Here is a 16,593-nt window from a genome sequence, read left to right as displayed (position 1 = left end):
CGCTATACAAGTATAACCCATTCACAGTTTACAGTGTGGTGGAAGTTGAACTTGCCTCCTTGTTCCATGTCGGAGTCTGTGAGGTGTGTGAGGGAGAAGCTGGCGATGCTGGCAGGTGAGATGGAGAAGCGGGAGTAGTTGGACGAGCCGCTCCAGAGGGACGCCGTGGTGAGGGGCGGGGGGGCCGAGATGCTCTTTGACGCCATGTCCGTGTGTGTCTTGGAGGGGAAGGCGGGCGTGGAGGGGAAGTCGTCATCCCACTCAAAGCCGCCACCTGCAGCGTAACGAGAGCAGTTTAAACACACACCTTATATTGTTAACTCCAGAGGTGGGTAGTAACCCGCTACATTTACTCCGTTACATCTACATGAGTAACTTTTGGGATAAAAATTGTACTTCTAAGAGTAGTTTTAATGCCACATACTTTGACTTGAGTATATTTTTAGAGAAGAAACGCTACTTTTACTCCGCTCCATTTATAAACATTCAGCTCGCTACTGATTTTCATCGATCTGTTAATGCACGCTTTGTTTGTTTTGGTTTGTCAGACAGACCTTCAAAGTAGGATCTATCACATGCCTGCGTTTCACCAATCAAATGCAGTCACTGGTGACGTTTGACTCCGTTTCACCAATCAAACAGAGCCAGGTGGTCACATGATTAACTGCACTTTAAAAAAAAAAAATATATATATATATATATATATATATATATATATATATAAAACCCTTTATTTATAAATTTCAACATTTACAAACAGTTGAAAATAATAATCAAAGTACAAAAACAGTATAAAAACCGTACAAAACAGCGCCAGGGGGTTGTAAATTCAAAGTAACTAAAATAGAATGCAAAAATATATATATATAAAATAAACAAAGTGCAAAGCCATAGGCTCACTCAATCTCAGTAAACAACTTAAATTTGGAACACAGCATCATTGTTTTCACAGCTTTTTGGTTGTTAGAGGTAGAGTGTTTTAAAGTAGACTAATAATTTTTTTTTTAAAGGTGACAAAAACAGGTCGGTTATTGAGAAACTTACATTAATGAATATAAAACTTAGCCAATAGTATAACGAGGTTGCAAAGGTAAAATTCATTTTTTTCAATACAGTGTAAAACCAAATATATATTATTTAATATATATTATTGTTTTAGTTGCTTAAGAGATATTCCTGGCTGTGAATTTGCTCATTGCTATTTTTATGTTTTTGTGCATTACTTGTTGCCGTCATCATCAAACGAACTGGTTACTCATCAGTTACTCAGTACTTGAGTAGTTTTTTTCTCAACATACTTTTTACTTTTACTCACGTAAATATTTGGGTGACTACTCCTTACTTTTACTTGAGTAATACATCTCTAAAGTAACAGTACTCTTACTTGAGTACAATTTCTGGCTACTTTACCCACCTCTTAAATATACATATCAGATTTTTAGGATTTTACACTTTAAAAACGTTGATATATTTACATTGGTGCCACACACACAGATGTGTAAAATACTCAGCATTTCAAACCTCAAAAGCAACACACACACTCATCACACTAGTGAGGACCTTTGCAAAAAAAAATAAAAAGGTGAAGGACGTTGCTGCTTGCAAACTGCCGGACATATAATTCTTGAGGCACGTCATTACCAAACATATTGCTGGTTATTGTGGGCAAACTCACAGCTCAATTGTTGTTTCGTCTGACATCACATGGACGAAGATAAGACCTTCTGGAGGAACGTTCTGTGGTCGGATGAAAAACAAATGGAGCTGTTTGGCCACAATACCCAGCAATATATTTGGAAGAGAAAAGGTGATGCCTTTAATCCCAGGAACACCAGGCTTAACGTCAAGCATGGTGGTGGTAGTATTATGCTCTGGGCCTGTTTTGCTGCCAATGGAACTGGTGCTTTACAGAACATAAATGGGACAACGAAAAAGGAGGATTACCTCCAAAAAGCTTCAGGACAAGCTAAAATCATCAGCCCGGAGGTTGGGTCTTGGGCGCAGTTGGGTGTTCCAACAGGACAATGACCCCGAACAAACCTCAAAAGTGGTAAAGGAATGGCTAAATCAGGCTAGAATTCAGGTTTTAGAATGTCCTTCCCAAAGTCCTGACTTAAAAGTGTGGACAATGCTGAAGAAACAAGTCCATGTCGGAAAACCAAACAATTTAGCTGAACTGCACCAATTTTGTCAAGAGGAGTGGTCAAATATTCAAGCAGAAGCTTGTGGATGGTTACCAAAAGCGCCTTATTGCAGTGAAACTTGTCAAATATTAACATTGCTGTATGTATACTTTTGACCCAACATTTTCAGTAGACCCATCATTATTTGACTTTCCCATTGTCTCGTTTGTAACTGAGTCTAAAGACTGCATCACATGAACCCTAATTAAAATGGGCCCCGAGAAGTAGTCTATAACAATCACTCCTATGAAGTTAAGAGGCCATGCCATGAAGCTAATCTGATTTGAATATCACTTTTCTACATCACCAAAATTGATAATGTATGTTGTTTAATGTATACTTTTGACCCAGCAGATTTGCTCACATTTTCAGTAGACCCATAATAAATTCATAAAAGATCCAAACTTCATGAATGTTTTCTTTGACCAACAAGTATGTGCTCCAATCACTTTATCACAAAAAAATAAGAGTTGTAGAAATGATTGGAAAGTTAAGACAGCCATGACATTATGTTCTTTACAAGTGTATGTAAACTTTTGACCACAACTGTACATGACAAGTCTTTTTTAAATTATTATTATTAACCACGACTGCAAAATAAATCACCGTGATGCCAAAGAAATTGTCAACTCTTCAATCAAAAGGGTGATCAACACTTTTCAATTCAATAAATTATTTTCAATCAATCAATGTTTACTTATGTATCCCTAAATCACGAGTGTCTCAAAGGTCTGCACAAGCCACAACCACATCCTCGGCTCAGATACCACATCAGGGCAAGGAAAAACTCAACCCAATGGGACAATGAGAAACCTTGGAGGGGACCGCGGATGTAAGGACCCATCCCTGGGTGACCGGTGCAATGGACGTCGAGTGGATCTAGTATAATGTTGTGAGAGTCCAGTCCATAGTGGATCTAACATAATATTGTGTAACTCCAGTCCATGGTGCATCTAACATAATAGTGAGAGTCCAGTCCATAGTGGATCTAACATAACAGTGAGAGTCCAGTCCATAGTGCATCTAACATAATAGTGAGTCCAGTCCATAGTGGATCTAACATAACAGTGAGAGTACAGTCCATAGTGGATCTAACATAATAATCAGAGTCCAGTCCATAGTGAATCTAACATAATAATCAGAGTCCAGTCCATAGTGGATCTAACATAATATTGTGTAAGTCCAGTCCATAGTGGATCTAACATAACAGTGAGAGTCCAGTCCGTAGTGAATCTAACATAATAATCAGAGTCCAGTCCATAGTGGATCTAACATAATATTGTGTAAGTCCAGTCCATAGTGCATCTAACATAATAGTGAAAGTCCGGTCCATAGTGGATCTAACATAATAGTGAGAGTCCAGTCCACAGTGGATCTAGCATAACATTGTGAGAGTCTACTCCATAGTGGATCTAACATAATAGTGAGAGTCCAGTCCATGGTGGATCTAGCATAATATTGTGAGAGTCCAGTCCATAGTGGATCTGACATAATACTGTGAGAGCCCAGTCCATAGTGGATCCAACATAATAGTGAGAGTCCAGTCCATAGTGGATCTAGCATAATATTGTGAGAGTCCAGTCCATAGTGGATCTAACATAATAGTGAGAGTCCAGTCCATGGTGGATCTAGCATAATATTGTGAGAGTCCAGTCCATAGTGGATCTAACATAATAGTGAGAGTCCAGTCCATGGTGGATCTAGCATAATATTGTGAGAGTCCAGTCCATAGTGGATCTGACATAATACTGTGAGAGCCCAGTCCATAGTGGATCTAACATAATAGTGAGAGTCCAGTCCATAGTGGATCTAGCATAATATTGTGAGAGTCCAGTCCATAGTGGATCTAACATAATAGTGAGAGTCCAGTCCATGGTGGATCTAGCATAATATTGTGAGAGTCCAGTCCATAGTGGATCTAACATAATATTGTGAGAGTCCAGTCCATAGTGGATCTAACATAATAGTGAAAGTCCGGTCCACAGTGGATCTAGCATAACATTGTGAGAGTCTACTCCATAGTGGATCTAACATAATAGTGAGAGTCCAGTCCATGGTGGATCTAGCATAATATTGTGAGAGTCCAGTCCATAGTGGATCTGACATAATACTGTGAGAGCCCAGTCCATAGTGGATCTAACATAATAGTGAGAGTCCAGTCCATAGTGGATCTAGCATAATATTGTGAGAGTCCAGTCCATAGTGGATCTAACATAATAGTGAGAGTCCAGTCCATGGTGGATCTAGCATAATATTGTGAGAGTCCAGTCCATAGTGGATCTAACATAATATTGTGAGAGTCCAGTCCATAGTGGATCTAACATAATATTGTGAAAGTCCAGTCCATAGTGCATCTTACACAATTGTGAGTCCAGTCCATAGTGGATCTAACATAATAGTGAGAGTCCAGTCCATAGTGGATCTAGCATAATATTGTGAGAGTCCAGTCCATAGTGGATCTAACATAATATTGTGAAAGTCCAGTCCATAGTGGATCTAACATAATAGTGAGAGTCCAGTCCATAGTGGATCTAGCATAATATTGTGAGAGTCCAGTCCATAGTGGATCTAACATAATATTGTGAAAGTCCAGTCCATAGTGCATCTTACACAATTGTGAGTCCAGTCCATAGTGGATCTAACATAATAGTGAGAGTCCAGTCCATAGTGGATCTAACATAATAGTGAGAGTCCAGTCCATAGTGGATCTAACATAATATTGTGAAAGTCCAGTCCATAGTGGATCTAACATAATATTGTGAAAGTCCAGTCCATAGTACATCTTACACAATTGTGAGAGTCCAGTCCATAGTGGATCTAACATAATAGTGAGAGTCCAGTCCATAGTGGATCTAGCAGAATATTGTGAGAGTCCAGTCAATATTTTAACCTCACTGATCAGCTTCTGTAAAAGTGTAAATGTTCATGTTTCCATTTCCTTCCTAAATATGTGGCATTGTTTAATTAAAGTAATTGTTTCTACATTAAAAAAATATTTACGTACATGTTTTTGGGCATTTAAAGATTTACATTATTTGTTGATCCATCTTTTAGAAAGTTAAATGTGGATTAATTACCACAACCAATGTTAACACTGAGTGACAAATATCAGTATGCATTAAAAACCCAGATGTATAAACTGCAAGTATAAAAATGTCCATAGGACGTTCAAGGTCAAAGGTACCTTCTTCATCTGTGGAGCTTTCGGAGTTGGCAAAGCGGTTCAGGTAACTAGAACTTGGCACCGGGCGGCTGAACTGTGGCGCGTGGTTGTCAGAACCTGAGGTGTGGTCACCCAGTTCCTTGGTGGGGGTCTCCTACAAAATCAGAAGGTTGTATTTAGGCCCATCACATCCCAAATCCGCATCAGCAGCAGAAAGACAAGAAGTGCACCTGGTCAAACAGGTAGACGGTGACGTCATCAAAGAAGGACACCGCTCTTCTGGTGGTGTCAGTGTGAGAAGTTGGGGACGGGGCCTGGATGTGGAGGGTGGATGCTTTCAACAAGCTTCTCAGGTTCTTTGAATCGCTGTCGTCCGAGATAATGAGCGGCACTGTTTGCACACCCTCGTCCTCGCTGTCCGAGCTGGAGCTGTGCAGCTGGTAGGCGTGGGCGTCGTCATCGGAGTCGTCGCTGTTTTCGTTCTCCTCGTCCGCGTCTCCACCGTCTTCAAGGCCGTCCAAACCCGAGCCGTCTCGCCTGCCCAGGTAACGTCCCTCCATGTCCGGCTCTTTTATTTTGTGGCCCTCACCGGCGTAGGTCCTGGTTAGCTTAGCATGAACGGCAACCTCAACGGACGGGAGTGGACCGGATGGTTTAGTTTGGTCCGGATCACGGAAAGAGTCGGATTCATCTCCAACCGAACTGGACCAGTTGAGGGACTCCTTGATATTTGCACCCACCTCTGGGAGTGGATCTTTTTCCACATCCCCTTGCGCTTGGAGGGCAGCAGAACCTTCCTGCGGTGATAACAGAGACTCCAAACTAGGTTCCAGAGGTCTGATGAGTTGAGGATCATCCGTAGAACTCCTCAGCGATGTGACATCCATGTTTGTTTCTTCACCTTTCTTCTCAGGCTCTGATTCATTGTCTGAGAAGTAGGCGGAGTCTCTGTAGTTGCTGTTCATGAGCGGTTCGTCGGCAAGAACGACATCGGGGTCTTCATTTAGATTCTCACCGGGAAAGTCCAGAGTGCCCTCGGCTTCAGAGATGATGATCTCTGGCGGAACTAGATTTGTCATCACAGCAGCTTCTTCCGTTTCTTTTGTCTTCTGGCCCACATTTAGGACATCTTTTACAAGGGACATGTCTTTTTCATCATTCGGCTGAGAGTTCCACTCAGGGGATTCCAGGTTCTCTGTCTCATAGCCACTGTCAGATATTTTGTACGGGGGTTGGAGTTTGTACTGATCTCCGAGCCTGTGGATGTCTAAGGAGTCCAAGGAGTCTGGTGTCTCAGCTGAATGGTCCACACTTGGCAGAGTGGTGCACATGCTGTCCTCTAGTAAGCTGTCTTGGCTAATCTGGTCTAGAGACGGTCCAGAGACTAACAGAGAAGGTTGTCCATTATCATCAGTGAATGATTCTTCATGGTCAGACATTGTTGTTTTCATGTCCATGTCTGCATCGTCATTGAGTTCACTCAACAGGTCATTGCTAGTTAGCTCATCAACATGTCCGCTGTCTGAAACAGACGTTTGGACATGCCACTCCTCAGGTAGGAGTCCGTGACTGCCAACGTTTGGAGTTCCAACGTCACAGTCCGGGCTAGAAAGTTTGGCATCTGTGCACAAAAAGTCTGCAGTGGCACTTTCACAGAACATGGGAATGTGATCATCAGTCTGACAAACAAGCAGATCAAATCTCTCCGAGGTAGAATCCAAGTCTCTGCCAGAGGGTTGGATTCTCTCCGAGGTAGAATCCAAGTCTCTGCCAGAGGGTTGGAGCAGAGTGAGGTCCTCAGTGGAAGAACTGTTTCTAACTGGCAGCTGGTTGATTGTGTCATCTTCTGACATAACAGTAATGGAAGGCACCAGTGTTTCATTTTCTACCCGGAACGGATTGTGTGGCCCAAAATTAGTACTGGATGAGTCATATAGGTCTTTTCCTGGGGATGTGCTACACCACGCAGGTTTTGAGATGGTATCTGCTGTGTTTAAGCTGCCGTATATGTCCGGGTTGTCCCAAGAACTCATCCTGAAGGTGTCTTCAGGTTCATGTACAACACCAGGTAATAGAAAATTCTGAAACCTACCTTCTTTCATTAAATTATGTTCCTTAAGAAACATAAAATTCTCTGCCAGCTTTTCATTATTTAGAAGCTTCCCCCGATCACTGCTGTCCTCCTCAAACGAGTCCTCCTCCAGAGTGCGGTAAGTGGCTTCTGGACATCCCTCTAAAAAAGAATTATGTGCATTCAAAGGAGTATTACTACAGAAAGGGTTCCCGGTGCTCTCTGGAAGGTCCACAAAATCCTGCCTCCAAGAAACAGAGTCTTCCTGCTGCTTGGATTCTCCCTCAGTGAAAATGTTAGTGTGGTATGGACTGTCATTTTCGAGAGAGGACCAGATGTGACTGTCTGGCAAATAGGAATCCTTGGAGTCAATACTGTGGTGAAAAAAGTCCGCCTCAGTGCTGGATTCATCTAGACGAACATCTTGAAGGACAACAAAGTCCTGTTGGCATGAAGTCAAATCTGTGGTTTGAGTGCTTTCTCCTGTTTGTTCTTCTAATTGTATGTAATAGGGGTTGTCATTAGATGGTTTCTGGGCATCAAACACCGGCACAATCCCGGGTATTCTCGAAGGGCTGTTCCCACTACCTGCCAGTGCTGATCTGGCAACAGGATCTGGGTAGTTGGCCCGGATGTCTTCAGTGGAAACAGGAAAAAACATGCTTTGGTAATTGACCGTCGTGTCCACGCCTGAATGAGAATGGCTGCCGTCATAGTGGTCATGCTTGGCCGCTTCCCAAACGTACTCGAAACTGAGTCCTTTGCTCGTCTCGGTGACAGTTAGCACCTCGTCGATATCTTGCTGCAGGGAGTCGTCACTGAACTGCTCCAAGATGGGGAATGAGGAGTGGCTGACGGTGGTCTGACGTGTGGAAACATTAGGCTTGAGGGCATCCCAGCGTTGATCAAAGTCATCTTCTATGTCCCTTTGGCCTTGCATCCGCAGGTAGACGAGTAAGCGGTGCACCTCCTCTGCTGTGGCCCGCTTGTCTGGAGAGAGCCAGCAGAACTGCAGGACCTCGTACCTATAAGGGGAGGAAAATGTGTTACTCCTCAAACAACAAGAATCCATCCATCCAGCCAACCATCTTCTTCCGCTTATCCGAGGTCGGGTCGCGGGGGCAACAGCCTAAGCAGGGAAACCCAGACTTCCCTCTCCCCAGCCACTTCGTCTAGCTCTTCCCGGGGGATCCCGAGGCGTTCCCAGGCCAGCCGGGAGACATAGTCTTCCCAACGTGTCCTGGGTCTTCCCCGTGGCCTCCTACCGGCTGGACGTGCCCTAAACACCTCCCTAGGGAGGCGTTTGGGTGGCATCCTGACCAGATGCCCAAACCACCTCATCTGGCTCCTCTCGATGTGAAGGAGCAGCAGCTTTACTTTGAGTTCCTCCCGGATGGCAGAGCTTCTCACCCAATCTCTAAGGGAGAGCCCCGCCACACGGCGGAGGAAACTCATTTGGGCCGCTTGTACCCGTGATCTTATCCTTTCGGTCATGACCCAAAGCTCATGACCATAGGTGAGGATGGGAACGTAGATCGACCGGTAAATTGAGAGCTTTGCCTTCCGGCTCAGCTCCTTCTTCACCACAACGGATCGATACAACGTCCGCATTACTGAAGACGCCGCACCGATCCGCCTGTCGATCTCACGATCCACTCTTCCCCCACTCGTGAACAAGACTCCTAGGTACTTGAACTCCTCCACTTGGGGCAGGGTCTCCTCCCCAACCCGGAGATGGCATTCCACCCTTTTCCGGGCGAGAACCATGGACTCGGACTTGGAGGTGCTGATTCTCATTCCAGTCGCTTCACACTCGGCTGCGAACCGATCCAGTGAGAGCTGAAGATCCCGGTCAGATGAAGCCATCAGGACCACATCATCTGCAAAAAGCAGAGACCTAATCCTGCGGTCACCAAACCGGAACCCCTCAACGCCTTGACTGCGCCTAGAAATTCTGTCCTTTAAAGTTACAACAAAAGTAACAACAAGAATACAGTACCATAAATTCAAGGCTACACGCTGCTACTTTTTCCCTACATTTCGAATTCTGTGGCTTATAAAATGGTGCAGCTAATTTATAGATTTTTCTTTTAATCTTTCTGTCGTTCAGCCTGCTAACAGCCAAGGACGAACCGCAAGCACCTCAATGAGGCTAAGGCAACAGCAGGCAGAGACAGGGCGCAATCACATGGCCCCCAGCCCATTTCCGTTCTAAATAATCACGTATTGTGCATACTAAGCTGCTTGCATGACCCCTCCCTTTAGAAGCAGCCTCAGCGATGTAACTAGGGAAGTCCTGAATAAAAAAGGTGGCGCGTGTGCTGTTCCTCAGAGCGTAGGGTGAGACTTTAACTGAGTGTGCACCTCCATGCGTTTTCCTCATGAGCAAATTCGAACTCTGCCTGATTCCTTGCTTCTTGTTCTGTTTAATAGATAGTTTGGTGCTTAAACATGACACCTTTCAACCAGGTGTAGAATCGCTGTCCAGTTTTCTAGCCATCCATAGCGTTTTTAATCCTACGGATTATACATTCAGCACTACCAAGCAACGTTTGTAAGTTTTACAATATAACTTAAACAGTTTATACTTACTAAACCATCCCATATGTGATGCCTGTATGAGTGTTTTCATGCATATTTGTACGTGCTATCGCAATGTAATTAAGGTAGCGTCATTAGAATTAGCTGATATGCTAACAAGTTTACAAGTGTTTGTGTTAGTATTAACTTACAACAGCATTCTTTTTGTATTGTTTCAGTTTCACAAATTCCTCAGTAATATTTCACTGTTGAATTATTGAGTCTGTTTAGCTGATTGGAGAGCTAGCTTCTGCAGCTAGTGAGTCCATGACGATGACTTCTGTTTTGTTTGATCCGTTTGGAAACAATGAAGGTATGTGAATAAACATTTACAAAATAATTCTGTGTATCTGCATCTTATAGTCTGGTGAGGCTAATATATAGTGGGAATTTTTTCTCTCCCTCAAATACAATGAGTGCGGCTTATATACCGGTGTGCTCTACAGTCCGTAAAATACGGTATATGCGAACTGTTGTAGGATTTACCGGCATTCTCAACCAGTCCCATGTGCGTACCTGTAAAACTATCCTTATTAATGTATTTAGCACAGGCCCCTAAAACGAGTAAAACATTTGTTTGGGGAAGAGGGCTTCTTTTGGCCAAATGTAAAACAATATTACTGTTCCAATGTATGTTTTTAAAATGTTCTATGTACGTTTTGCAGATGCTATTTATGTTGTACAAGGCTGTGTGTTTCTTGGGGTGGACAATAAATATCGGACACATGGTTATCGGACCGATGTGAAGAATTAGGACGTCACACCAATAAATCAGATAATAAAAAAATAAATTAAAGCCAAAAAACAAGTGAGAAATACCCGTACTGTTCTGTAAGTGGGTTCTAGTGAGCAAATCAAGCGCAAGGGGTGTCCTGATACAACATTTTCCACTTCTGATACCGATAATGGAGCCTTCAGTATTGGCCAATACTGATATTAATTTGATACAAAATTAGCAGAGATCATAGTACATACCTGTATTATTTTGTAGTGTGGAATGTTTAACAAGGTCAAATTAAATTAGGCAAACAGAACAATGTAGGTATAAAAAAACACTAACTTTATAGCATAAAAGTACATATTTTGTATTGATTTGTAGTGTGGAATGTAAGAAAAGGCTTAATCAAGTGAAATCACTCAGAACATTGGTATGTATTAAAACATTAACTTTAGGAAAGACTTGTGCTTTTGAAGTGGAGTAGTAATTTGTGAATTGGCGACACCTAATGGTCACAATATTCAATTATATTAAAAGCATGATGCGTACTCGATTCTTAGTGGATACTTTCTAATAGAAATGCGCGGATAGGTAATCATTTCATCCGCAACCGCATCACCAAACCCGCCGTCCACCCGAACCAACATTTTATCAGAAACGCAACCGCCCGCTGAAATACATCTGCTAGCGGGGTATAAAATAGTCAGGAAGTATCATGGATACACAGGATTCTGGGTATTTGTTGTGTTGCGTTTATGTTTTGTTACTGGGAGGATGTCCTCCCGAAATGTGTTTGTCAATCTTGTTTGGTGTGGCTTCACAGCGTGGCGCATATTACTAAGAGTGTTAAAATTGTTTATATCACAACCATTAGTGTACTCTGTGTCACCCAGTATGCCTTGCAGTCGTGTGCGTGTTGCCGCGGAAGCCACACACAGCATGATGCTGGACTGACAAGCAGATCGTACATGCTGTAGAGGGCGACAAAGTCAATGACTTCATAGCACACCCTAATACTTATTATCTGGGTGACTGTCGGCAGTCATTCTAGAGAATGTTAGCGTCTCCTATTGTCTTCTTCGCTTTGTGACACGGGTCTTAATTGGCTCTTTGAATGGCAAAGGATACCGATCCCAGAAAATATTTCCGGATGGTTCAACCGCCACCCGCCCGAATCTAATTAAAATCTATTTTTTCGTCATGTCACCTACCCGACCCGCGGTTTATCCGCGGATGAGACCGCAAACCGCGCATCTCTACTTTCTAATGTACTTCTGCCGTGGTGAATAATGTAATTGCTGGTTTTCATATGACGTCACATCCTTTTTTCTTCTTGGTGGCTTCATTCACACGATGGTCAAGCAGGTGGAGCGTAGCATTAAAACAAGTGAGAGGAGTGAAGAGTTTGAGCAGAAACTGCTGTATTGCTGTTCTATTTTTGGGTGTTCCAGTCGTTCAAATAAATAGATTGGAAATATCTTTCATAAAGTCTCAAAAGAAGTGGTTTATAAAGGTAATAATGTCAGGGGAAAAACAAAAGTTTGTTGGAAAATTTTTTTTTCGTAAAAATATCACTTTCATCCTCTTGTGGAATGCTTGTGTCTGCAGCGATCACTTTGTAAAATGTATTTTTGAACATTTGATTTGTTTGACAAACTTTCTGTGATGCCATCAAGTTTATTCTCTACTATATTAGTAGTGTTTGAGAGCAGAACTTATCGTAAGAAAAGGATAAGAGATTGCATTAGCTTGTGGTTGCTATGCCTAAATATAACTAAAAAGACCTGGTTGTGCAAATAAACTAACGCATGTTAAGTTCTAGTAATAAATGTTGTGATTGTTGGTCCAATCCACTGTATTTTTGTAGTCAATTTTCATAACGTCTGCATATGTTATATTATTATTTTATTTTTCCATATTTAACATATTATTTTGAAATATGGGGAAATGTTTATGAAACGAACACAGATCCAATAATTCAACTTCAAAAAAGGTTCATTAAAATAATACACAAAGTGTGCTACTATGAACATACCAATCCATTATTTACAAGTTCTAATGTGTTTAAATTTTCAGATAGTGTTTTTAAAAGCAATGGAAATTATGTTTCAAGTAAAGAACAACAACCTTCCAGTTTGTATTCTTAGGTTATTCAAATTAAGAGAAAACTATAATTTATGGGGGATATCGATTTTTGAAATAGGTAACGTAAGAAGTAATTTAAAATACGAATGTATTTCAGTTGTAGGAGTTAAATAGTAGAACAAGCTCAAGTTTTTTTTGTTGAAGTGTAAGAAAGCCTTGAAAGGTGAAATAATTGAAAATTATAAAATATATAACAATTACTTTCATCCCATTCCCATTGATTTTTTTTAACGTTGATGTTCCAGGTAATCTTATTTTCAGTGAAGGTATAGGATAGGCAAATTTAAGCTTTGGCTTCAGCCTATTCCTTTTTCGGTATTTTTTTTAATTTTATTTTTGTGTGTAAATGTGTATGATTGCTAAATATGTATAATCTGTACTGTTAAATGGTTGATTGTTGATTATCTGACCGAAATAAACGTATTTCATTCTTATTTCAGAACAGAAACAAAAAGGTTAGTTGTCGTCGTGAAGGAAAGCCAAGTGCGATATTCAACACAGCTGGTGCTATTCGTTAGCATCAAGAACATATCCTTAATAGTATTAATAAACTATATCAATCAATCAATGTTTACTTATATAGCCCTAAATCACTAGTGTCTCAAAGGGCTGCACAAACCACAACACAAACCATGAATAAATCTCTCGCAGGCTCAGCAGCATATATGGAATCTTGATATCCCGAGCAAACATTAGTGAACAACAGGGACATCTATAACTAATTAAAGGTGCTGTTTGCAACTTCTTCACGGTAACATTTTTCAAAGCAAAAAAATGTAACAAAAACACTACCGGCTAGCTTATGTTAATACCATTATTGGTTTTACAGCTCACATTTGTTTAAAAATTGTCTATCTTTTCCCCAATTACAGAGTTTATGTAATAAAACATTTCTACCGACACAAATAAAATGGTTGGTGTCACTCACCCGATCTCGTCAACACATACGCGCAGGGATCGTGTTCACACATACAAAAGCAATTTAAGAGACACGACGAACAATTTGCAGTCGTGATGTTATGATAAAATATACATTCATTGACATCTAATGCTAGCTATCCATATTTAACAGTTAAATTTAATGATTGTACCGTATTTTTCGGACTATAAGTCGCAGTTTTTTTTCATAGTTTGGTGCGACATATCCTCCGAGGCGACTCTTGTGTGAAAGTATTAACACATTACCGTAAAATATCAAATAATATTATTTATCTCATTCGCGGAAGAGACGAAGAAAATGTCCGCCATCGTCACACACACGTCAGTAATCGTCACACACACGTCAACCAATAAGAATTCGGCGGGGGAGGGTCATGGCAGAAGTGCATTGTGGGTTATGGAATGCTAACTGCTATATGTTATATGCTACTGCCGTAGCTATTAAAATGGATCATTTCATCATTGGTGGTAACTTATAAAAACTGAGAAGGGCTGAACAAAAATGGCACTGAAAAGTAAATCATGATATGCAGATTACAAGCTGGACGTAGTGAAATATGCAGCAGAAAACAACAAGAGGAAGCCGCGCATACCTTTGGAGTTGGCAGAGTTGTTTAGAACCGACATCGAGGAAGAAGATTTCATGGGATTTATGGATTAGGACTGACAGATAGTTTGGTAAACATATAACATGTTCTATATGCTATAGTTATTTGAATGACTCTTAGCATATTATGTTAACATAGAAGGCACCTTCTCAGTTGGTTATTTATGAGTCATATAACATACACTTATTCAGCCTGTTGTTCACGATTCGTTATTTATTTTAAATTGCCTTTCAAATGTCTATTCTTGGTGTTGGATTTTATCAAATAAATTCCCCCCAAAATGCGACTTATACTCCAGTGCGACGTATACCGTATTTTCTGCGCTATAAGGCGCACCTAAAAACCTCAAATTTTCTCAAAAGCTGACAGTGCGCCTTATAATCCGGGGTGCCTTATATATGGACCAATATTGAGCCACAATAAGCTGTAGAAATAAATGGATGGATGGAGGTCTCCCAACTACGATAAGCAGCCGCCAACTTCATTTTCCCCCGTAGAAGAAAAAGTGCGCTTCTTCTACAGCCGCCGACCTTATTTTGCCACGTAGAAGAAGAAGTGATCTTCTTCTACGCTTCTTCTTCTACAGCCGCCGACCTTATTTTGCCCCGTAGAAGAAGAAGCACACGGTGCATGCTGGGATGTATGACTGCGGGAGGCGTGCCGTTTCTGTGTGTAAAGACCCCAAAAAAGCTCCTACGACACAGTTTAAACTCAAGGCGATCAGTCACAGTAGAACACGGGAATAGAGCAGCAGCGAGAGAATTTAACATTAACAGCAGCGACACTGACTCTTTTAATATTCGCCAAACTGTTTGATTCGAACACTGAAGAAGAAGAATTTAAGGGATTCGTGGATCCGGAATAACTTAAGTGAGCTTTACATGTTTATTTTGTGTGTTGGTGTTGTGTGACATTATCGTTCGTGCAACGTTGAGTTATTGATATATTATTGCTTTGCACTATTTCGAGTGTTACTATATTGTGATTGCACTAACGTTTGATTTACCGGAACACTATCAGACTGTTTTTTACGTGTTTATTGAATCGGGGAAAATGATAAAACAGCTGTTTATTCATTTTGGGAGTGAATGGAGATGTCAGAACGCTGGCTTGTAATCTATTAATAAAGTTTGACGGACCTGACTGTTTTGTTGACATTCCCTTTAACGCAGCTCCATCTAAAGCAGGGGTGGGCATTACGTCGATCGTGATCGACTGGTCGATCTCGGAGGGTGTGTCAGTCGATCTCAAGCCAGGCATTAAAAAATAGACATAAAAATGAGCAATCATCAATCATACCAAGACTTCACTTTCGTCAGTTGTTTGACATTCTCGGCACCCGAGGATCTTGTGAGATGACGCTGGCTGATGCGAGCTCATATTTAAGAAAAAAATCACTAAGAGGGCGGACGCAGAGAAACACATTTTATTTCTAGAGACTCCGTACCTACTGTCAAAACTCTAAAGACCGACTGCACAGTTCCTGTCTTCACCATAAAAGACCTGTTTCATCCTGCCTGTGCTAACAAAATAAGAGTCTCAGAAAGCTAGCGTGCGCAAGCTAGCAAGCTACGGAGTTTGATGCCAATGTATTTCTCCCCCGCCCTCAGCGACCGCTTTCTCACTTGCTTGCCCACCCGCACACTCACTGACGTCACTCACCTGCTGCCAGACATTAAAGGGCCACACACATATGCTACTCTCATAACAAAGTGTTTAAAAACGAGTATGCAAGTTGGACAAATGAGATGCCAAATCCAACCACTTTCATGTGGTATTGGACAGAAAGGAGGACTTTTTTTTTCCTCCATTTGAAAATGCGGATGTTATCAGCACCACTGTCTAATTCCAATCAATTCAAGTCATCAGAATCAAATACACCAACTTATATTCTTGTCTTCATGAAAGAAAGGAATCTATGTGTGTTAAACATGCTTGTATTATCATTAAACACCATTAACTTGTTAACAAAAATGTCTTTTTCATAAATAAATAAATATAAATTATAAATAGGAATGAGGTAGATCTCCTCGACTTGGTCAATTGAAAAGTAGCTCGCCTGCAGAAAAAGTGTGAGCGCCCCTGATCTAAAGGATGCATAACGTAACCCCAGCCTCTACTGTAGCATCTATTCTATGCGTCTTATAATGCGGTGCGCCTTATATATGAACAGAGTTTTAAAATAG

General features: G+C 41.3%; 1 protein-coding gene across 3 annotated transcripts in view; it reads right to left on the bottom strand.

Moving 5' to 3' along the window:
- The window catches only part of lmtk2 (lemur tyrosine kinase 2), a 70,295-nt gene that overhangs the window by 9,654 nt on the left and 44,048 nt on the right, over positions 1–16,593 (bottom strand). For all 3 annotated transcript variants that reach the window (XM_061885097.1, XM_061885098.1, XM_061885099.1), the window contains exons 11-13: positions 5,577–8,442; positions 5,368–5,500; positions 52–274 (exon numbers count right to left, since the gene is read on the bottom strand). In XM_061885097.1, the coding sequence (XP_061741081.1) occupies positions 52–274; positions 5,368–5,500; positions 5,577–8,442 (3,222 nt within the window). The remainder of the gene's footprint in view (positions 1–51; positions 275–5,367; positions 5,501–5,576; positions 8,443–16,593) is intronic.

Source organism: Nerophis ophidion, linkage group LG23 (genome assembly GCF_033978795.1).
Source record: "Nerophis ophidion isolate RoL-2023_Sa linkage group LG23, RoL_Noph_v1.0, whole genome shotgun sequence".
Lineage (NCBI taxonomy): Eukaryota > Metazoa > Chordata > Actinopteri > Syngnathiformes > Syngnathidae > Nerophis > Nerophis ophidion.
The sequence above is the reverse complement of the archived record's forward strand: the minus strand, read 5'-3'. Positions and strand labels throughout refer to the sequence as shown.